We start from the raw sequence: 21,872 nt of genomic DNA on the forward strand, positions 1-21,872 counted from the left end.
GAGCCACACCAGCAGGGGGGTTCGAGTGGTCTTTGGAGGACCTGATCACCTCCAGAAGGCAGGGTGGTGTCCGTGTCTGGTTGCTAGTGGGCTAAGCAGGGTCCAACTGGGACAGCCACCTAGACTTCCCCTCTCAGCTCCTAGCCTCCTCAGGCCTTCTCCGCAGAGGACCCCTTTTCAGGATGGGCAGCAGTCTACACTCCATACTTGGCATGTGTGGATGTGGGGCATGGCTTGTGAACCTCTGCTCCCGGGCCAGAGCTGGCCCTTGGTTGTGTTTCATTTGGCCTATATGGGACTTTTTAAAACTTTGAAGCCATTGCCAACATTAAAAAATCTGGTGGTTTCGCAATAAAACGGGACTTCCCAGCTTGCTTTGAACAGGAACTTTCGGCTGGGGCTGAGTGGCAGCTGCCCCCTCTGACCAACGCCTGAGCTCACAGGCGCCCCAGTCCCCACCACTCTTAGTGGTCTCATACCAGGCTGCTTCACTCACTCAGTGTCTTGCCCGGCCCGGGAAGCATTTGAGTTTACAGTCGGTGCTGTGTGGTTCTGGTCAGGCTGTCCCTATGCCTTTACTTGGGCCCTGTGTCTCCTAAGGCCCTCAGGAAGGTCCACAGATGCCCCTCAGGGGTGCCCTGAGGACCTCTGGCCTGACTTTCACCAAGGAACGGGTCACCTCTGTGGTCAGTTCCACCCGATGGGGAGATCCCATCTACCTAAAAGGTCCACCGCCAACCCCGATCCTGAGCCTGGACTCACACAGGCCATGCTCCCATCCCCCCAGAGGCTCAAGGGCAGCTTCCAGGAGCAGTTTGTCCAGTTTGTCCATCTTTTCCTCATATGGCTTCAGGACACCTTCCCCCTTAGAACCTGGTTACATGCAGCCTCTGTGATGGGAGGGAGCTAAGGAATGTGGGGTAGGGCTTGGTCCAAGGGGTCCCCACTGCCCAGCCTGGGTGACAAGGACAGATCCAAGGAACCTGGACTGCTTTCAAGGGGTGGCAATGCCAGGATGTCTAGGTTGGCAGGTCTGGCAGGGAGAACCAGAGGAAGACTCTTGAAGCTGCTTCTCCTGGCAGGCACAGCTGGTACTTCTACTGTGATGACTACAGGAGTATTGGGGTTGTCAGGGGGCTGACCCTCCCCAACATGACCCACTTGGTACCACCATTATCCTTCGTCTTCTGGGACCTGGGCTTGAGGGTAGGGGGCAGATCTGGGCTCTAGACCTTCTAGATCTGGGGTCTAGAGCAGACCCCCACACCTGGAACTGTGTCAGAGCCCTTCCCAGTGGCAGGCTCAGATGCCACCCCCCCTTGCTCCCCCAGCCATGGCAGCGAGAGAGATGCCTGTGCCAGCGCTCACCACCTCTGGCCCTCTGCCAGGCTGGGGCTTGGTTCTGCGTCCCAGGCCCAGACCCGGCCTGGCTCTCTTTACGAGGCCTGGGGTCAGCCCTATGCCTGCTGTTAGTCAACCCTTGGGGCTGGGTGCCATGACCCCATTTCCTGGCCCGTGCTGCGGCAGGCAGGATGCTCCCGCCTGGCAGAGCTGCCCAGATGGCTCTGCCCAAGGCGAGGAAGACCGGCCTGACCTGTTGGAGGAGCCAGCCCTACCCTCTGTGACTTCCTGCCCCTGCGCCCCCTGCGCCTGAGTCAGTGGGCTGGCCAGCTGGGCTGATGGGGGGGTGGTGCAGGAAGGTCAGGTCGAGCCTCTTCAGGAGCTTGGTTTCGAGCACGGGTGACATCAGTGTCATAGCAGAACCCGCAGGCCCATTCACCAGTGCTCACCAAGGCAGTGGCTGGGCCACAGGAGTCACCCCAGGTCACTCGCTCTCAGACTCTGCCCTGAGCCCCATGTCACCTCATGTTTCCACTCCTCCTTCCTGTCTCCACATAGAGATCTCTGCTCAGCACACATCTGATCCTGTGCCTCTTCAGTTAAGACGTCCATTCGCTTTTCATTGCTTGTCTGACAGAGGGAGGCAGAACTCCCCTCCTGAAGCACCAGGCCCCGTTCTGTCTGGCCTCTGCCCACCCCATCCCGAGCCTCGCCCTTACCCTCCCTGCCCACCTACCACGCTACCATTCTTCTCCCTGTTCCTCAGATACGCCCTGCATGCACCTGCCACAGGTCCTTTTCACGTGCTGCTTTTTCCATCTGGAACTCTCTTCCCTTGATGTAGTTGATTCCTCCTTAATCTTTGGGTCTTGCAGAACACCCCCTCCCCTGTGGCCAGCCAAAGTCAGGCCCTTCTGCCCCTTGCTGTGTGTCCTTAGAGAACTTTTCCCTCATGTGTTTATCTGTGGGACTATATCTCTCTCTCTCACAGCAGGCCGTGAGCTCCTTGAGGACAGAGGTGGGGTCTGTTCTACTCACTCCTGGTCACACCTGCAGGCCGAGCTGAGGGCCAGGCACAGTCCAGCTTGCCAAAGGAATGAATGATTGTGAATGAATGAGTGAGTGAAAGCCCTGTTAGAGCTGTGGAAGGGACTTGTATCCACCCCTGATGGAGCCAGCATCAGTGTAGGGGGCACCCCAGGTCACACACCCACTTTGTCCCCCCAACTGCACACTCCCCTGCAGCAGGCAGTGGTCAGACCAGGTCAAGAAGTGCAGTTCTGAGCCCGGGTCACCATGCTGGCCTGAGGTAATTAGAGGCTGTGTTACTCACAGGTGACTGGCCCAGGGCACTCCAAGAAGCTTTGGAGACACCCAGGGCCCCACCCAGCTTCCCAGCCCATTCTGTGTCTCCCCACAGGGGTTGGCGGGTGGGGGGGGCATAGCAGTGGACCTTAGGCAGCTGGCCGGGAGGGGATGGATGGGCAGGGGAGGAGGAAGGGGGATGGGCCCTTTGTTGCCTGGGTGAGGGATAGAGGCAGCTGCCACAGCTGGGCGACCTCTGACCGCTGGAACCACAGTGAGGATGGGGTTCTGTGTGGAGCAAGTGTCAGTGTCAGGGTGGGGGTCCAGGCCCACGGGTCCCCAGGGATGTGAGACCAAGACCAGGAGAAAGAATCAGAAACAGATGAGGCACCTGTCCAAGTTCTTCTGGTTCCCCGCCCCCCAGAGCCTGAGCCAGGAAGGAGCACTCACAGGGCTAGGGGCTGCAGAGGGGCCCTGCAGGGCCCTGGGAGGGGAGTCATAAATCCCTGGGCAGTGACAGGCTATTGGCAGAGACGAGATGGGCAAAGGGTGGCAGGGGCTCTGGGGCCTTCGAGCCTGCCCTCTACATTCGAAGCCACTGTCCCTCCCCAGGCCCCCTGTCTCCGAAACGGGATCGAGAATGGGGAGGGGAGGGAAGTACAGTGGCAAAGGAGCCGCTGCTCCTGGCCCCTGGCTCAGGTTTGGGCACAGGGGCTCAAGGTTTGTGCAGAGCAGGGTTACAAGTCTCTAAGATGTCATCAACGCCCCAGGAGCGTGGGGTGACTGAGTAGGTGGCCCTCAAACCTTAGTGCAGACCTGGTGCGCCTGGACTGACGGCCCTGGGTGCTAGTGAAGGGAACCCCCAGTTCTGGCACCTCCCTCGCCTTCCCTGGCCTGATGTCTAGGCTGGCCAAGGTGGGACCTGGGGCAGAACATGTGTGGGTCTTCCTGGAGCAGCAGAGGTCGGGGCTAAAGTGAAGAAAGAGAGGATGGCTCCCTATGCCCACGGCATGAGTCCTGAGTGAAGAAGGTGGGCAGATGGAGGACCCAGGAAGAAAGGCTGGGACGTGGTGATGTGCTCAGCGTATTGGTAGCACAGGGAGAGGAGGCAGAGGTGCCCCAGGGACCAGGCTGAACGCAGCTGGAGGGCCTGCATTGCTCCTGGCCACTGTGTTGCTTGGCCTGAGCCCCTCTCTGGGGTCAGAAGGTTCATGATCCTGCTGCCCTCGCCCACAGTGGCTGACCACATCCTGCCAACTACCTCTTTCTCTCCCAGGTCTCTGATGCCCCTGCTGGACCCAGACTCCGGGCTCCTGGTCCTGGCAGGAAAGGTGAGAGAGAAGCTGGAGCCTCCACCCATGCCCACCCACGTCGGCCACTGGTGCTGGTGCCCTCACTTGCCAGGCCTGGCCCCGACCTTTGACCTAACCAGCTAGCTGTGTGAGTGGGGAGTGCAGGATGCCCTCTGCCCCCAGAAAGGAGGAACCAGAAGGGCACTGCCTAGGCTCCACCGCCACCCAGCCGAGCAGCCTCCTCAGGGGCTCTGCGCGTCCAGGCCCCTGCGTCTTCATCCGTGCAGTCGGGTGACTGTAACCCCCCTAGATGTCAGCTTCATGAGGACAAGGCAGAGAATAGAGTAGTGTTAGCATGCAGCAGGCACTCTGTAAATACTGAATATATATCTCTGGTGCTCAGTCTATGCACGGTGATGACGAACAGGTCGAGTAAAGTCTACTGAGGGCTCAGCTCGGTGCCCAGCACACATCAGGGCCCCATAGACATCTGCCATGGTTCTGTGGCTCAGGTCCTGGGAGAGGAACAGAGGGGGGCTGGTGCTCAAGCCGGGGCGTGCCCCAGGCCACCAGGGTGCAGTCAGTGAGCAGCACTCAGGTTGGGCTCGTTTCAGGGTGAGAGTCAGCTGTCCTGCTACGAGGTGGCCCCACAGCAGCCAGCACTGAGCCCTGGTAAGCCCTGCCCTCCTCCACCTCCCCTTTCCCCTCCCCTGCCCACCCTGACCATCCTCCCATGGTGTCCCCAACAGTGACCCAGTGCCTCCTGGAGAGTGCGCTGAGGGGGGCGGCACTCGTGCCCCGGCGGGCGCTGGCCGTCATGGGCTGCGAGGTGCTCCGTGTCCTGCAGCTGAGTGACACGGCCATCATGCCCATCAGCTATCACGTGCCCCGCAAGGTGAGGGGGTCTTGGGTGAGGGGCTGGGAGGGCCTGAGGAACCTGGGCCTCACCAGCCATGTGCTTGTCTGCCACCAGACTGTAGAGTTCCATCAGGACCTGTTCCCAGACACTGCAGGCTGTGTGCCTGCCTCCGACCCCCACGCCTGGTGGGCTGGGAGCAACCAGCAGGTAGGACCAAGGCCTGGCGGGCCACTCCTGGCCTCCACCAGCCTCTGGAAGCCCACTGGCAGCAGCCCCATTCACTGGCCCGCAGTCCGGCCGTGCGCTCTCTCAGCTGTCCTGTGCCCCCATCCCTATCCCTCCTGCCTCTCCCCACAGGTGCAGAGGGTCAGCCTCCACCCAGCCCGCCGGCCCCGCTCCAGCTTCACTTCCCACTTGGTGTACCCTGCCGAGCCCCCCGCTGATGTGGCCAGTCCTGCGGAGACGCCTGTGGGCGACGTGGACCCCAGTGTGAGTGCCAAGGCTGCCTGCCCAGCCTCCTCCTCACGACACCACCAGGGGGCCCTGAGTCAAAGCTGGCAAGTGTGTCCGCCTGCCCCGATGGTCTTTTTAACCTTTTCTGGCTGTTGAGCATAACACAGAAACGAGGCCCACAGAGCATAAATAAAGAATCTCACAGTGTTCTCTAAACTGAGCAAACACTTAGAAAGTGAGAGATTTTTCACATAAAAATGAAGATTTCTGGCTTCTCTTGAAATACTGGCAGATCTTAAACACGCTGGGCCCGCCCTCCCACAAAGCTGGGAGCCAGCAGCTGCCACCTGCTGTCCCCATGGCCTAAAGCTCAGCTCACTGTTGTGTTACCCCCAGCCCCTGTCAGTGTCTGCGATTGTGTCCCCACCCCATGCCCCACAGTGGGACTTCATGCCCAGCCCACTGTCCCACACGGGAGGAGGGGCCAGAGTGATGACCTGGGCGTCCCCTTTCTCTTTGGCCAACACACCCAGGGGCCTGCTGGCTGACCCCCGTGCTTCTCCCCCAGGAGGGCTTCTCCTCCCCTCCCAGCTCGCTGACCTCGCCCTCCACGCCCTCCAGCCTGGGGCCCTCGCTCTCCAGCACCAGCGGCATCAGCACCAGCCCTAGCCAGAGGTCACTGCAGAGCCTGCTGGGTAAGTGCGTCAGAGTGGGAGCCCTGTCTACCCCTACCCCAGTCCTGCCTCCCCCCACGGCCCTGCCTGCCCCCACGGCCCTGCCTCCCACAGCCCTGCCTGCTCCTATAGCCCTGCCTCCCCTAGCCTTACTTCCCCCCATGGCCCTGCCTCCCACAGCCCTGCCTGCTCCCACAGCCCTGCCTGCTCCCACAGCCCTGCCACCCCCAGCCCTGCTTCCCCCTATGGCCCTGGCTCCCCCCATAGCCCTGCCCTTCCCAAGTCCTGCCTCCCTTCCTGGTGGAGTCATTCATCCTCGTGGGATGAAGTGAAGCTCATGTGTAGGGGGGTGTCCTGGACGTTCCCTGGAGCCCCAGGCTTCCACCAGGCTTCTCATTCCCAGGCACCGTCTGGGTGAGCTGTGTTGGCTGGCCTGGCAGAGGCCTGGGCACACACCTTGCCTGATCTTGCAGTGAGGGAAGCAGGCAGCCAGGACTCAGGGATGGCCTGGGGTCCTCCTGCAGGACAGCGCAGGGCGGGCAGGCAGGGCATCCTCAGGTGGCTCCGTGTCCCTGCCGCCCACTAGGCCCCAGTTCCAAGTTCCGCCATGCTCAGGGCACCGTCCTGCACCGAGACAGCCACATCACCAACCTCAAGGGGCTCAACCTCACCACACCCGGCGAGAGCGACGGCTTCTGTGCCAACCAGCTGCGTGTGGCCGTGCCCCTGCTGAGTAGCGGTGGGCAGGTGGCTGTGCTTGAGGTGAGAGTCCCCACCCCACCACAGCTGCCTCCAGGTCCCTTCAGGACGCTAAAGGCATCGGGTACCCACACCAGCTCACATTCTCTGAGCACAAACCATGTGCCAGGCACCCGCCCAGCGTCCCTCTCTTCCCTTTAATTCTCCCAGCTGCCCCATATGGGGGATGCTATTCTTATCCCCATTTTACAGATGAGAGCAGTGAGGCACAGAGAGGTTTAGTGACCTGCCCGGTCACACAACTGTGTAAGTGGTGGATCTGGGGTTTGAACCCAGGTTGCCTGAGCCCCAAGCCTGAGCTCTTTCCACCACTCCACACTGCCTCCCCTCACTTTCTGGGGCCTCACGGTTGGCACTTGGGGCTCCGAGCATGAGGTGGCTGAGGCAGAGAGCTTGGGCCACCCAGCAGTGGGGCATCGGCTGCACAGGGTGGGGCCTGGGCACTCTGCTTGCCCTGCAGCCCCTGGGGACCAGGCCCTCTTGCCTGTTACTGATGGGCCTTGGGGTGGGGGCACCTCCCACAGCTGCGGAAGCCTGGCCGCCTGCCTGACACAGCACTGCCCACGCTGCAGAATGGGGCAGCCGTGACCGATCTGGCCTGGGACCCCTTTGACCCCCACCGCCTTGCTGTGGGTAAGGAGCCTGGGCGCTGGGCTCAAGGCGGGGTTCCTAGGGTCCTGAATGGGGGCAGGGGAAGCCCCGGGGTCTTAGGCCCAGCAGTGATGAGCCTGAGCCTGCACTCTCTGCAGCTGGGGAAGACGCCAGGATCCGACTGTGGCGGGTGCCCCCTGAGGGCCTGGAGAAGGTGCTCACCACTCCTGAGGCTGTGCTCACAGGTCAGGTGGACCCAGGGAGGGGGCCAGGGGATGGGCAGTGGCTCCTGAGGGGCTTGGAGTCACCCCCTGCCTTACCCCCAGGCCACACAGAAAAGATCTACTCTCTGCGCTTCCACCCGCTGGCAGCCAACATACTGGCCTCCTCTTCCTATGACCTTACCATCCGGATCTGGGACCTTCAAGCTGGAGCTGAGCGGCTGAGGCTACAGGGCCACCAGGACCAGGTAGGACAGATGTAGAGGCAGGCGCCCAGCCACGAGATGAGAGGCTGCCTCTCACTTCCCTACCTGCCCCCAGATCTTTGGCCTGGCCTGGAGTCCTGACGGGCAGCAGCTGGCCACTGTCTGCAAGGACGGGCGCTTGCGGGTCTACAAGCCCCGGAGTGGCGCTGATCCACTACAGGTGAGCAAGATGGGCTGGGGGCGGCCCTCAGACCCGGCCAGGGAGCCCCAGCTGGGCCTTATGTGCTGTATCCCAACAGGAAGGCCCAGGGCCCGAGGGGGCCCGTGGAGCCCGCATTGTCTGGGTGTGTAATGGTCTCTGTCTGCTGGTGTCTGGCTTTGACAGGTAGGACTGAAGGCCCACCATCCGTATCCCCAGACTTTAGCAAGCACCTGTGTCCCCCTTTCCCAGATATACATATACCTGTCAGGTGTGCAGAATCTGTCCCCGTTCCTCGCTTATTGGAGGGATGGGTGGATGAGTGGGTGGCTGTATGGGTGGGTGAGTGGGTAGGTGGGTGATTGGATGGATGGGAGGCAGGGAGGCGGGGAGGAAGAATGAGTCAACTGGGAGCCCAGAGGGATGAGAGCCACACCCTGCTGCAAGGAGCCCATGCCTGGTGGGGAGCAGGTGAAGTGCATGAAACACAGAGCCAATCCTACCAGAAAGGTCCAAGGGATGGGCATTTGGCACTTTGGAGGAGGGATCAGGGAGGGCCTCCTAAGGGAGGTGTCATCTGAACTGGATCACAAAGGGGCTAGTAACCAGAGACCCAGAGGAGAGGACATTCAAGTTTGGGCAGGAAAGCCAGGAAGCTGACAAGCCTGGGTGGACCAGAGGGTGAGAGGCAAAATGTGGGGAGAAAAGTCCAGGCTTAGTAGGCTGCAGTGGCCATGGGACATGCGCTGGGGCCAGGACTCTGCTGAGGAGGGTCAGAGGGCAGCAGAGGGGGCAGTGGTAGGGGAGGAGGGCCCAGGCAGGGCGGTAGTTTAGGACATTCTTGCATTAGGCCAGGTCAGTAGTCCTGAGTGCTGGACCAGGAAAGAGGATGAGCAGAGGCCTCTCCTCTGGCCTTGAGGCCCTCAGCCCTCAAGCCCCACAAGATCAAGGTCCTTTCTGAAGTCTGCCCTGCCCCAGTCCCTCCAGTTTACCTGCTTCTGTCCCCTGGTCCCCCCTTGCAGCCGAAGTGAGCGCCAGCTACTCCTGTACTCGGCCCAGGCCCTGGCCGGTGGCCCCTTGGCAATACTGGGGCTGGACGTGGCTCCCTCGACCCTGCTGCCCAGCTACGACCCAGACACTGGCCTGGTGCTACTCACAGGCAAGGTGGGCTGTGGTGGGCACGTGGGGGGCTCTGGGCAGGTGAGAGGAGGTGGGAAAAAGGCAGCTTTAGCTGGCCACCTCACTCTCCCCGCCGCTGCCCCCCCAGGGTGACACCCGCGTGTTCCTGTACGAGCTGCTCCCCGAGGCCCCTTTCTTCCTGGAGTGCAACAGCTTCACGTCCCCTGACCCCCACAAGGTGAGCCCTCGAGCTCCGTGGCCCTTCTTGCCTAGGTGGGACCACAGGGCTCCCCCGCCCTCTCGTGGCCATGTGGGGAAGTGCAGGGGCCTGTGGGGTCGGCAGGTCACGGGGTCGGCAGGTCACCGGGCCAGCTGTGCCCAGCAGCTCCGGGAAGCTGGTTGTTAAACTCAACCATTATTAAAAATTAAACCATATGAGGTTAAGTTATATGAACCTACAAATAAATTATATTAGAAACCAAGGCAATAAATACCCAATTTATCACTACCTAGTTATTTTACCTGATTTTACTATTATTTATGCTTTTGAGGTTATTTGCTCTGTTGGTCTGTCTGGTGGAAATACCACCTCATAGCAAGCTACTGCACCTCTCTTCTCAAGTCTGCCTTCGGCGAGTCATCAGCCAAGGTGGGAGTTTTCACACCAACGCTACAAATCAGGGCGTTTTTCCTCCAGACAGCTGGTTATCAAACATCTGCCAGGACCCCACTATGCAGGCACAGGCCTGGTCCCGGAGGTCCTAAGGGAGGGGGGCTGTGAGCTCTGGGCTGCAGCCCCAGCTCACACCTCTGCTTCCCCAGGGCTTTGTCCTCCTGCCCAAGTCTGAGTGTGACGTGCGGGAAGTGGAGTTTGCCCGATGCCTGCGGCTTCGCCAGACATCCCTGGAGCCCGTCGCCTTCCGGCTGCCCCGAGTCAGGGTGAGGTTGGATCCCCACTCACTGACGCCCAACCCCCATCCCAGTCCATCAGGGGCTTTGGGGCCTGGCTGGCCCTGTCACGAAACTGCCCCACTTGCTGCTCTTTGGGGCACCTGTACCCCTTCCTATGCTGAGATTCAGAAACCCCAGACTGGGGTGCCAGGTCTTGCCATTCTCCCCCCCCCACCAACGGATGCCACTGTGCCCTGGGCTCTGGTCAGTGCCTCAGGGCAGCCCCCTCCTCCCTCCATGCAGAAAGAGTTCTTCCAGGATGACGTGTTCCCGGACACAGCCATCACCTGGGAGCCGGTACTCAGTGCCAAGGCCTGGCTGGAAGGTGCTAACGGGCAACCCCGGCTTCTCAGCCTGCAGCCCCCTGGCATGACCCCAGGTAGGATGAGGGACCGGGGGGCAAGTAGAAAGCAGGGGAGTGGGTGAGAGTTGGAGAAAGAGGCAGAAGGCCCAAGTCCAGTCCTCCATCCCTGCTGGCACGCAGAAACCTCTGGTACTCCCAGGGATGAGGAGGCAGGGTCTCCAGGCTCTGTCTCTGAGCCCCCGGAGGCAGGGCCCAGGTTCTGTGTTTCCATCACAAGTGCCCAGCCCAACATGCACGCACGCATGCGCACAGGCAACCTGGTGCCCAGGGTGGTCCTGTGAACAGAGGAGTCAGTAGCTGTTAATGCCACTCTGGGGTCTCTCCCACGAAATCCTCTAGGGGCTGGTACCAAAGGGTTGAGTAAGGAGCCCCAACCAAGGGGACTCTGATGCCTCATGCCTGTCCCTGCCCTGCCCCAGTGAGCCAGGCCCCCCGTGAAGCCCCTGCCCGGCGGGCCCCATCCTCAGCGCTCTACCTGGAAGAGAAGTCGGACCAGCAAAAGAAGGAAGAGGTAGGCGCAGGAGGGGGCTGGCCCTGGGAGGGGACAGGTCTCTCAGTTGGTGCTTGCCCTCGCAAGCCTTCAGTTCTCTAACCCGACTCAAATGGGAACAGGAGCCAGTGTCACCCCCATCTCAGTTGGAGACCTTGATGGGGAGACCTTCTGGAGCCCTGAAGCTGACTGCTACCACCCACGGGGCACAGGGCTCGGGAAGCCAGGGAACGGCAGAGAGAGGCCCCGCTCTGGCCTGGCCCAACCCAACCAGGGCTGGAGGTTTGGGACCCAAGTGCCTTTGGGACCCCGTGCACATTTGAGTGTCTGAGGCAGTGTGTGGAGACAGCTGTCTTATGACTCCGGTGCTGCGTGTCACAGTCTGTCCTCTGGCTCCCCTGTCTCTGTCGAGGTGGCTTTTTCAATGAAAACCATTAACTTTGTCAGGGCTCTAATGAAAATGGCTCTTTCACAGCCTTGACAGAGTTCAAACTGTGGTCTGACATTCTTGGGGTTGGAAGTCCTATTCCCTTCTCACCTCTGCTCCTTTCCACTCTCCCAGCTGCTGAATGCCATGGTGGCGAAATTGGGGAACCGGGAGGACCCACTCCCCCAGGATTCCTTCGAAGGTGTGGACGAGGACGAGTGGGTAAGTGGACCAGTGGACCCCGCATCTATCCCTCCCCACACACCCCTGCAGCATGTGCCACCTCCCCTCCCCAGGCCCTCTCAACTCCCTCCCACTTGTTGGTTTATCTCCCCAGGACTAGCCTGCCCACCAGCCACCTCTGGCCTCACCTGCTGCCGCCACCTCCTAAAACCACCTTGTGCCCCCTGCACACCTCACATCTCACCCTCAAACTGGAAGACACCCCTTGGCTCTGGCACACCTCATCCCAGAAGCTCTGGCTTCCTTTGGGCCCTGGGCAGTTCCATGGCCTCTGGGCCCCGCTGCAACTCTGGTGGATTGTCTGCACCTTTGTTTTCTCTGGGACCAGCTGCTTCTCCTCAGCTGCCTGTTAGCATGTGGAGCCAGGGGGGTGGGGGTCGGGGGTCAGTAGCATGTCCCTGGGCAGGCCCTGGGCTCCCTGTCTTCCCTACTCTGACCTGGGCTGGTCCCAGCCTGGGCTGGCTTCACCCAGCACCTTCAGTATTACATGCCACCCCATCTTGCCTGCTGCCCTAGTTCTTGTCAAGGGCCTTGGGGGCCGGCCCCCCGCCAGGCCATTTGGAGCAGCACCAGCCTCAGGGGCCTGGGACCAGTCGCCCTGCTCCCCAGGCTTGAAGCCAGGAAAAGGGGCATCACAGAGCTGAGGGCCCAGTTAAGGGGGTGAGAGCCCTGCAGAGACGGGCCTGCACAGACTCTGGATCTTTTCATCAATTAAACTCTTCTAAGCTGGCCATCTCTTGTGTTGCAGTGGTCTCTGGGCTGGCTGGAAGGGGCGGGGGAGTATAGGGAGGGTGGTTTGGCCCTGGGCTCCCCCTCATCCCAGGCCCTGCTTTGCTGCTGAGGCCTTTTCAGCTGCATGCTGCTGGGAGCTCATTCATTCATCCAACACACAGGTATCCAGCAGTGTTCTGGATGGTAGGTACTAGAGTGAACAGGAGACACAGGCCTCTCAAGGCACTTACTATAGTCATATTATGCAGTGGAGCTAGACTGTGTGCAAGTAAGCAGGTGGGGAGCGTGAAGAGAGCTATAAAGAAGAGAAATGATGTGAAAGGGAGCCACTTGTCTGCAAGAGGAAGCAGGGCATTCAGGGTCTGAAAAGATGACATTTAAGCTGAGAGCTATAAGGCCTGAAGCCTGCTAAGCCACGGAGAGAGACCTGAGAACATTTCAGACAGCAGGAAGCATGGCCTGGATGCTGAGGAAAGAAAGAATTTGGAGAGTTTATAGAAGGAAAAGAAGGGCAGTGGTCCGGAACATAGGTCAAGGCAGCCTGACTTTCATTCATTTCAACAAACATTTGTGGAATACCTTCCATGGCCAGCCACCCCTCCAGGTGCTGACGTCCAAGAGTGGAGAAAAGCTAAAAGTCCTGCCTACCAGGAATCCACATTCTAGTGGGAGGGAACAGTTTATAAACAATAAACATAAAATAAATGAATGACATAATAAAGGTGATGAGAGCTTTGGGGAAAAATAGAGGGGATCAAGAATGGAGGTTAAAAAGCCAGAAATGAAAGGCCACATACAGTCTGATCCTATTTCTATGAAACATCCAGAACAGTCAAATCCATAAGAGACAGAACAGAGATTAGTTTCCTGGGGGCTGGGGGAGTGGAAATGGATACTGATGGCTAAAGGGTTTGGAGTATTTTGGGAGGTTGATGAAAACGTTCTGGAACTAGTGATGGTTGCGCAACTCTGGGAATATATTTAAAAGCACTGAATTGTGCACTTTAAAAGGGTGAATTCTGGGGCTGGCTCCGTGGCCAAGTGGTTAAGTTCGCGCGCTCCGCTGCGGTGGCCCAGGGTTTGGATCTTGGGCACGGACATGGCACCGCTCGTCAGGCCATGTTGAGGTGGCGTCCCACATCCCACAACTAGAAGGACCTGCAACTAAGATATACAACTATGTACGGCGGGGGGTTTGGGGAGATAAAGCAGAAAAAAAAAAGGGGGTGAATTCTATCTCAATAAAGCAGTTACTAAAAAGAGCAATTTGCGGCATTGGTAGGGGCTCAAGGTGAGCCTCACTAGGGTGACATTTGAGCAAAGACGTGAGGGAGGAGGGAATGACCCCTCCCTCCCAGACAGAAGGAACCGGGAATGAGCCCTCCTTCCCAGACAGAAGGAACCTGGAATGAGACGTATCTTGAAGTTTCCTGTTTTCTTAAATATTTGTGAGGATTTGGCATCTTGTTACGTTTGAGAGGCACTGTACGTTTATAGCATATCTTTTTTTTTTAAGATTTTTATTTTTCCTTTTTCTTCCCAAAGCCCCCTGGTACATAGTTGTATATTTCTAGTTGTGGCATGTGGGATGCCGCCTCAGTACGGTTTGATGAGCGGTTGCATGTCCGGGCCCAGGATTTCAACTGGGAAAATCCTGGGCCCCTGAAGCGGAGCCCGCGAACTTAACCACTAAGCACGGGGCCGGCCCCTATTGCATATCTTTTAGTCCCAAATATTTTTTCAAAATCAAGGGAAGAAATAGCCCCGTATTTGACGGATATATTCTGTTACTCTTAGCGCACCCTGATACACAAGTAGGTCCTGGCGAGGCGCATTACCTGCCTTCCCAGGCGGGCCTCGCCTCCGACTCCGCCCACTGCGTGTACGTCCTCGCACATGCCCCGCCCCCTAGGTCGAGTTAATGCGCATGCGCTTCACGGCTTTGCGCACGCGCTCTCTGTTCCTTTCCTCGACCTTTGACCTGCCGGCCGTCCTTGTGTCACGGCCGCGGGGCCAGGAAGCCGGAGCCCGCGTCCCCGAGGCAGAGCGGCTGCCATGGTGAGGCCCACGTTGGGCGCTGCACGGGGAAAGGGAGGCCGTTTCGGGGCCGCGGCGGGGCTGACGAGTCCCGGCCGGGCTGCGGGCGCCGCGTGCCTCCTGCGTGCCGGCGGGAAGCGGGGGCCGGGGGCGTCGCACCGGGGGTACCGAGGCGGGCACTGGCGGCCCCGGGGCCGAGAGAGCCTCCTGGCTGGAGGCGGGGCGGGCCTGGCTGGCCGGGCAATACCCGCAGATGCGCTCGCCGTGTGCGCCCGCCCGTGTGCGTGCAGCCTAGGTGGAGGCTGGTCGGCCCGCGAGCCCCCGCTCTGCCCTGCACTTGCTTGATGGTGTCGTCCTGTTATCATCCTCGCTTAAAAGCTGACGAAACGGGCTCCGAGACTTTCCCAAGGAAGTGACAGAACTGGGACTCGACTCAGGCCCCGCGACACCGAAAACTGAGCGTTTCTGCGCTACCACTGGCACCAAGAGCTGGTCCACAGACTTGGGCCACGCTGGCTGCATCAGGTCTCCTGGAGACCCTTTAAAAGCGCAGCATCCCGCGCTCTGTCCCCAGAGGCTGTATATGTATGTTCCCCAAGTGATTGACGCAGCCAGTTTGGGGAGACACCTCTTACCTGATAATGATGAGGATAACATAACAGCTTACAAGTGCCAGGCCCGGAGCTGAGGCTTTATGTAGATTCTCTTGTCATTCTTGTGAAGTTGGTACTCTCATTGTCCCCATTTTATAGATAAGGAACCTGAAGCTCAGAGATTTTCACTCCTCTAGGGTCACTTACCCTAGAAGTGTCAGAGACTAGTTTTGAGCCCAGATCCTTCTGAGTCCTGAGACTACACGTTTACCACCACGTCATTCCTGCCTTGTAATAGTCACTGCCATTTACTGGGGACCTATGATGGCTAAACTGGGTCCTTCACATGCATTCCTGCGCGCAACTCAGCCACCCTCAAGGGCCGTAGGGGCGGAGTAAAATGTGGCTCTGGAGGAGTTTGTATCTTAAAGGAGAAAGTAAGCGAGTCTGTAAAATAAGACAATACGACAGTATATTAACAGGAAAAGAAAGACTGCTCTGGGAGGAGCCTGGGAAGGTTTCCCTCAGAATGAAGGGTGATGTATAGAGCTGTTCTGAAGGATGGTGGATTTTGACAAATTATCAGAGTAGGAGGGAGGATATTTAAGGTTAGTGGGTATGGAGTTTTTTGGGGGGAGTGATAAAAATGTTCTGGAATTCGTGGTGATGCTTACACAGCTCTGTAAATATACTAAAAAGCGCTGAATTGTGCACTTTAAAAGAGCAACTTAGATGGTGTGTGAATTCAGAGCTGCAGAGACTTCGGGGTAAAGAAATAGGAGAGCTGATCTAGGTGTTGCTGGTGTGGCTGCAGGGTGGAGAGGTGAGAGGAGAAGAAAGCAGAGAAGTCAGAGCTGGGGATGCCAAGCTGGGGAGTGGACTGAATTTGTAGGTGGCAGCGGTAGAGAACTGTGTGAGTATTGTGGGAGGATGGCCAGAGCCCTCCTTTCAAAGAGCGAATGGGAGGCATTTGGAAACCCTGTCTGGGGGCTTAGAGTTTATGAGACTTCAGTTTGGTCAAAGCAGAGCTGATGGGGAACTGGTTGCATGTCATAATCATTCAAATATGTTTTGGGCGCCTGCTGCACCGGCCACAGGCTGGGCCCCGGGCATACTTCAGCAAATGTGACAATTGTGGTCCTGACCGCCCTCCTGCCTAGTTGTGATGCCAGCAGCTGTTTGCAGGGGCCCTGGGTGAACAGAGCCCCCTTCGTATCTCCGTGCCTCCTTGAGAAGGGAGTGAGTCTCAGTGGCAGTGTCTGCCCACCAGCCCGAGGGCCTGGAACTGCCTTGAACAGAGCATTGCGCATGGGTCTGTCTGAAAGCCAGGCTCCTTTGTTAACCCACTTGACGTGGGATAAACCGTACTCTAAGTGCCTCCCCACCCCTGACACTGCCTATGGTCCTTGGCCCCAGCTGCGGGGCTTTGGTCCTGCACTGGGCTGTGTTGCTGCCCTGTTGAGAAGGCATATGTGCCAAACACAGTGGGGCCCAGGCTTGGAGTCTATGGCTCTGACCTCTGCCTCTTGATCGTCAGGTTGGCCTGACATTGGATGCCATGTCAGCCAGTTGCTCTTGCCTGGGACCTTCGGGCCTGAGTGTCAGTCCGTGGACTATAGGATATTTTAGGGCGTTCCGAGAGAGGCCTCAGCCAGTGGCTGTCTTCATCACCTATGGTAACAGCTGCTGGCGGAGCTGCACTCCTCTGACCTGCCGCTGTCTGTCTGTCGCTTAGTTTTAGGTGCCTTGCCTCCTGAGGGCCTTGCAGTCCTGTGAGGAGGGTGTTATTTTCTTCATTTTGCAGATAAGAAACCTGGAGTTCAGAGAGGCTGAGTAATTTGCCCAGGGCCATCCATTTAGCAAGAAACAAAGCTGGGATTCCCAGTTGATCAGCCTGACTCCAAAGCAGCCTTCTCACTCCTCTTCCAGCTGCGTCCAAGCTCCCCGGGACAGAGCCTGGCTTTTTGCAGCATTCTCCCCTGTGGAAACAGGGGATATATGGAATGCACTCCGGTACTGAGAGGATCTTCGTTCCTCCTTTGTATCTGGCCATTGTCACCTTTTGTGAAACAAAGAGTAGCGATAAGTGAAAACCAGCATTTATTGAGCACCTGCTGTATTGTCAAACTCTCTGCCAGGCACCTTATACGCTTTGTCTCATTTTATCCCTATGGCAGCCCCCTTGTTGGGCACATTTTACAGGTGAGGAACCTGAGGCTTAGGGAGGTTGAGAACTTGTCCAGGGCGCACAACTGGGACTGGCACAGTGGTGATTCCAAAGCTGGCCTGTGTAACCACCACACCACGCTGGCTCCCCCCGGGAGATGGCTCCTGCGGGAACCTTGTTGGCCTCAGGGGGCTGACCAGGCAGCTCCCTTGCCAGCTGGTGTAGCCTCTGAAACTTTGCAGGCCAGCTCAGCCTTCCCGGCAGCCATGGAGCTCTGGGAGCAGGAACCATGGGGCCGCCTTGCCACTTTGGTTTGGAGCCTCGTGGGGGGAAGCTGCCCAGTTACAGCCTCAGTTCTTAATGTTTATTATTTAGCAACAATCATGGCCCTCAGAGGAGCAAACAGGTGAGTCCAAGGCAGTGTGATGGGGTTGTGCTGAGTGAGTGGCAGCAGAGGAAGTTGTGGTCTGAGGCCAAGGGAACCCTCTGGAGTCACCTACTGGCCTGCCAGCCATCTCAGAGCTGCCTGTCCCCCTAGGGAGTGGCTTTAGATGAGGAGGGGTAGTCAGGTAGACTCCCCACTCGGGGGCCGGCCCCGTAGCCGAGTGGTTAAGTTCACACGCTCTGCTTTGGCGGACCAGGGTTTCACCGGTTCGGATCCTGGGCATGGACATCAGGCCATGCTGGGGCAGCGTCCCACATGCCACAACTAGAAGGACCCACAACTAAAACATACAACTACGTACTGGGGGGATTTGGGGAGAAAAAGCAAAAAAAAAGAAAGATTGGCAACAGTTGTTAGCTCAGGTGCCAATCTTAAAAAAAAAAAAAAGACTCCCTACTCAGTGCCTCATTTGTTTTTACACCTGCAGTGGGGCCGGCTGCAGCCCTGCCCCTCCCTCTGATCCAGGAGAGTCTTCACAGGAAATTTCCACCTCCTTGTAAAATCCAAACCCACTTCCATTTATTTATTCCCACTCGTGGCCCAGAATCACATTCTGCCCTGCCTGTTAGGGAAGGGCAGGTCTGTTGGAGGCCAAGCAAGGCTGGTTCTGGAGTCTAGATTCTGCTAGAATTTGATTAGCCCCACTTTGGCCTTGAGTTGGGTCCTTGATCCTGGTTGAGGTGCTTGGTTGCCCTCCTGACAGACCCCAGGATCCTGTGTGAGGTGAGCAGCCTGGGGATGCCATGGCTAGTAGCACTGACTTTGGGTTTGCTGCGCACCTTCCCCCAAGTACCAGCTGTGTGTCCTTGGGCTGGTCACTAGCCCTTCTGTGCCTCAGTATCTTGTCCAAGGCAATAAATAGAACGTGTTTGTCAGGGTGCCTGGCCCCCCGGGCTTAGTCGATACTTGTTGACTGATAGGAAATCTAACCACAGAAAAGTATAAAGAAGAGAGAGCACTTGGATGTGCAGTGTTGACCTGCGGTGAGTGTTCTCCGGAGCATCCTCTGCACCCACGTTTGTACCATTTTGCACACACACGGTCGTTTTCACATGTGCTGTCTATATGTCGCCTCTGTTCGCAGTAAGGTCTGTACGTTGTCCCATCTTCCTAGTAACAGGTGACTGGTCCTACTCTCCCTCACCGCTTGGTCCTTAGTGTGTTTGTCTAAATGCCCGTGTAGTGGGCTTTTTGCTGTTTGAAGGTGGAGAGTTGTGTTGAATAAAACAGGCTTGAATAGTGTTGGGAGGATTAGGGTGGCCCCGAGTTTCCCCACTGGTGGAATTAAGGTTGGACCAGCCGATTTCAGAAGCACAGGAAGCGCCTTTGTTGGCCCACGGTGGCGGAGTGAGTTCGTGGCGGGTCTGGGACCAGTCCTGGGTTCCGGCTCCCTGACCATGACCTGTGGCCTCTGTGCCCTGTAGCCACTTCGCCTTGGCGCTTCTGCCTCTCCCGAAGGCCAAGGGAGGAACCCCTCTGCCTCTGGGGACTACGTCAAGTTCACCCCTTGGCCTGCTATCCGATGAGCGCCTGAAGCCACCCAGAGCAGAAGCTTTCTCTCAGGGCACTTTGGCAAAGTGGCCTGTGGCTGCTGCTCTGTGCCTCATTACCTCAGCTCTCCAGAAGCCCTGGCACCCAGCAGCCATCTCCAGGGTCCCATCTCTGGGGGCCCTGAGAATGCAGCCCGCTCACCAGATGTCTGCTTTGCCCACAGGCCAAGTACCTGGCCCAGATCATCGTGATGGGGGCGCAGGTGGTGGGCAGGGCCTTCGCCCGGGCCCTGCGGCAGGAGTTTGCAGGTAAGCTCCGGCCCTATGTCCCCCTGGGCTGGGAGCTCCTGCCCCAGTCAGGTTTTCCCTGTGGTTGTGAGCCCCTTGCATGGGCCGGGTGTGAATGCAGAGCCCCTCTTCAAGCTGCGGTTTGGGCAGCCTGGGGCACTTCCTGTGGTGGAGGGCAGTGCTGGACTTTGGGACATTCCCATGTAAGGGAAACCTGGTTGACATGAGCAGGAGTCGGTAGACTGGCACACCTGACCGCCTGTTTTTGTAAATAAAGTATTATTGGAACACGGCCACATCATCAGGCTGCTTTCAAGGCAGAGAGTCTAATAATTGCAACACACACCAATTGATCTGCAAAGCCTGAAATATTTATGCTGTGACCCTTTAAGAAAAAATTTACTGGCTCCTGATTCTGGCATCATTGGAAGGGAAGAGGTCACCCAAGGCGGCCTGCTTTGGTAGCCTCTGTAACCAGTGGGCAGCCGGGTCTCGACTGAAGCTATTGCTGCCTCTCCTGCCTACAGCTTCACTCTGCTCCCCATTGTAGCCTAAAGCTCCCTAACTTGCTATGCACCTGGGATGAGGGGACAGGGAGAGAGAGGAAGAGGGTCGGGGCCATCTCATGGTCCAGGTTGGCGATGGAGTATGAGGTTTGGTGACCAGACCTTGCTCCTTTCCTCCAGTGGAGCAAATGTGTCTTCACTTCACTACCCCTGACCCCCTAAAATTAAACCACGCCTGGAGAAGAGACACACCTCTGTCCCTGGTGTCTCTTCTCCAGTGCCATGTGGCAGGGGTGAGCCGCCCACTTGGAAGGCCCGGGGGAGTTCTGGGCTGCTGAGGGCAGAGCGCTTACCTGTGTGTCCACACAGCCAGCCGGGCAGCAGCTGATGCCCGGGGACGCGCCGGACACCAGTCTGCAGCCGCCTCCAACCTCTCTGGCCTCAGCCTCCAGGAGGCACAGCAGATTCTCAACGTCTCCAAGCTGAGCCCCGAGGAGATCCAGAAGGTGAGGCCAACAGGCTGGCTCTGAGACAAGCCTTGCCTTGGCCACTCAGAAATGGGTCACAGAGGAAGCAGGCTGCCAGGGTGGGGAAGAGTGAAGGAGGCCTGGCAGAAAGGGGCAGGGGGTGGGGACTCGGGCTGCAGCCAGCTGGGACTCGGACTTGTGTGAGCCACTGTCGCCTGTTAGTTTTTAGGCCCAAGGCAGGCAGTGGCAGAGACCTAGAGCAGTGGGTGGTAGCAGCAAGCGCCCCTCCGTGGACACCTGTCCACCACTCTGCCCCCTAGCGGTCGCGTAGCAGGGCACGCAGGGTGGAGGGGTCGAGCCCTTTTGCTTTCCTTCTTTGTCATCTCCTAGCTCCCCCTGCCTCTGTAACCCAGAGACTGCACACCCTCTCACGGTCTCCCCTCCTCTGCAGAACTACGAACACCTTTTCAAGGTGAACGATAAATCCGTGGGCGGTTCCTTCTACCTGCAGTCAAAGGTGAGAGTTCTTCGATGCTGGGAGGAGGGCAAGCCATGAGACCTCCTCCCTGGGCTTCCTCATTTCCAGGCAGTTCAGAGCTTGGCAGGTGGAAAGGTGTGCTGAGCTTTTCCCTGGTGCCCCAACCTCAGGGGGCCCCCCTAAACTGCCCCTCCCTCGGACTCCCTGAGCTCCATGGGGCCAGCCAGTCAGGCTCTGTCAGCCTGGGCCATGTGTCACGCTGGACAGTGGCCCCCCACTCCCCAGCAGCCATGGCTTTGAGGGAACCATTAGCTGGTGGCGTGCTCTCAGCTCCCCAATGTCCGCGTGGCCCTGGGCTCTTTCTCCCTGGGGAGGATTCCACAGGCCACCCTCCCCCCGGGCACTGGTAATGGAGGGATTTGTATTCACCTCAGACCTACCCACTGCTCTCCAGGGACTCACAGCTGGAACTGGCCCGGGGAAGGGCCGAGGCCCCTCCTGTGCAGGCCGCCCTGCCTGACTCTTTGTAACTCCCACCCCAGGTAGTTCGAGCGAAGGAGCGCCTTGATGAGGAACTCAGAATCCAGGCCCAGGAGGACAGAGAGAGAGAGCAGACGCCCCCAACGTGACCGCCGGCACCTCCCACCCCACCCCACCTCGCCACCTCTAATTTATAGCTTGGTAATAAATGTCTTTTCCACACTTCTCACGTGCGCACATCCACATTCCACAAAGCAGGCCGCTCTTTGTGCCAGCTGTGGGGCTGTGTGCTCTGGGGAGGGGTAGGCAGCGGCGTCCACCTCCCCATTATTGTGTCTTCGACACCCAGTGGGACCGCGGTGGGCACAATTGGTGAGAAGCCTGCCAGCCCACAGGGAGCCAGCCACGTTCTGTCACGTACCTGACGCAGCCACTCCTCTGCTCACAGCACCAGGCCCAGCCTGCCACATCACTGTCCTCAGGTCTGCTCCTGCCCCTCCCACTGGGGACAGAGCCCTGGGCCCCCGAGCTCTGTCACAGGCCACCTCCCCCTGAGCTGGGTTCAACGCTAGCATCTCAGTCATCTAGGTGGGATGCTCCAGTGTGCGTCCAAGGGGAAAAGAACTCTTTGCCATCCTCTCATTGGACTGAGGCCCTGAGCTGGGTCTCCCCAGAGCTGAGGGGCTCACCAAAGT

General features: G+C 58.4%; 2 protein-coding genes across 7 annotated transcripts in view; both read left to right on the forward strand.

Moving 5' to 3' along the window:
- CORO7 (coronin 7) overlaps positions 1–12,225 on the forward strand; it is a 58,732-nt gene extending 46,507 nt beyond the window's left edge. For 2 of the 6 annotated variants that reach the window (XM_070568599.1, XM_070568603.1), the window contains 17 exons: positions 3,923–3,977; positions 4,553–4,610; positions 4,688–5,286; positions 5,819–5,945; positions 6,511–6,686; positions 7,208–7,316; positions 7,433–7,519; positions 7,601–7,743; positions 7,817–7,921; positions 8,001–8,086; positions 8,923–9,064; positions 9,168–9,257; positions 9,842–9,958; positions 10,214–10,349; positions 10,754–10,845; positions 11,387–11,473; positions 11,589–12,225. In XM_070568599.1, the coding sequence (XP_070424700.1) occupies positions 3,923–3,977; positions 4,553–4,610; positions 4,688–5,286; positions 5,819–5,945; positions 6,511–6,686; positions 7,208–7,316; positions 7,433–7,519; positions 7,601–7,743; positions 7,817–7,921; positions 8,001–8,086; positions 8,923–9,064; positions 9,168–9,257; positions 9,842–9,958; positions 10,214–10,349; positions 10,754–10,845; positions 11,387–11,473; positions 11,589–11,594 (2,215 nt within the window). In that variant the 3' untranslated portion in view covers positions 11,595–12,225. Of the gene's footprint in view, positions 1–2,334; positions 2,460–3,922; positions 3,978–4,552; positions 4,611–4,687; positions 5,287–5,818; positions 5,946–6,510; positions 6,687–7,207; positions 7,317–7,432; positions 7,520–7,600; positions 7,744–7,816; positions 7,922–8,000; positions 8,087–8,922; positions 9,065–9,167; positions 9,258–9,841; positions 9,959–10,213; positions 10,350–10,753; positions 10,846–11,386; positions 11,474–11,588 lie in introns of those variants that run through there. The other 4 variants (XM_070568602.1, XM_070568601.1, XM_070568600.1 and 1 more) reach the window with 4 other exon arrangements.
- Positions 12,226–14,085: 1,860 nt separating this feature from the next.
- On the forward strand, positions 14,086–21,402 carry PAM16 (presequence translocase associated motor 16). Its single transcript, XM_070568613.1, has 5 exons — positions 14,086–14,284; positions 19,183–19,267; positions 20,122–20,258; positions 20,671–20,736; positions 21,240–21,402. Exons 1-5 carry the CDS (start codon positions 14,282–14,284, stop codon positions 21,324–21,326), a joined length of 378 nt encoding a protein of 125 aa, XP_070424714.1. The 5' UTR covers positions 14,086–14,281; the 3' UTR covers positions 21,327–21,402.
- Positions 21,403–21,872: the final 470 nt, after the last annotated feature.

Source organism: Equus przewalskii, chromosome 12 (genome assembly GCF_037783145.1).
Source record: "Equus przewalskii isolate Varuska chromosome 12, EquPr2, whole genome shotgun sequence".
In the NCBI taxonomy this organism is placed as follows: Eukaryota; Metazoa; Chordata; class Mammalia; order Perissodactyla; family Equidae; genus Equus; species Equus przewalskii.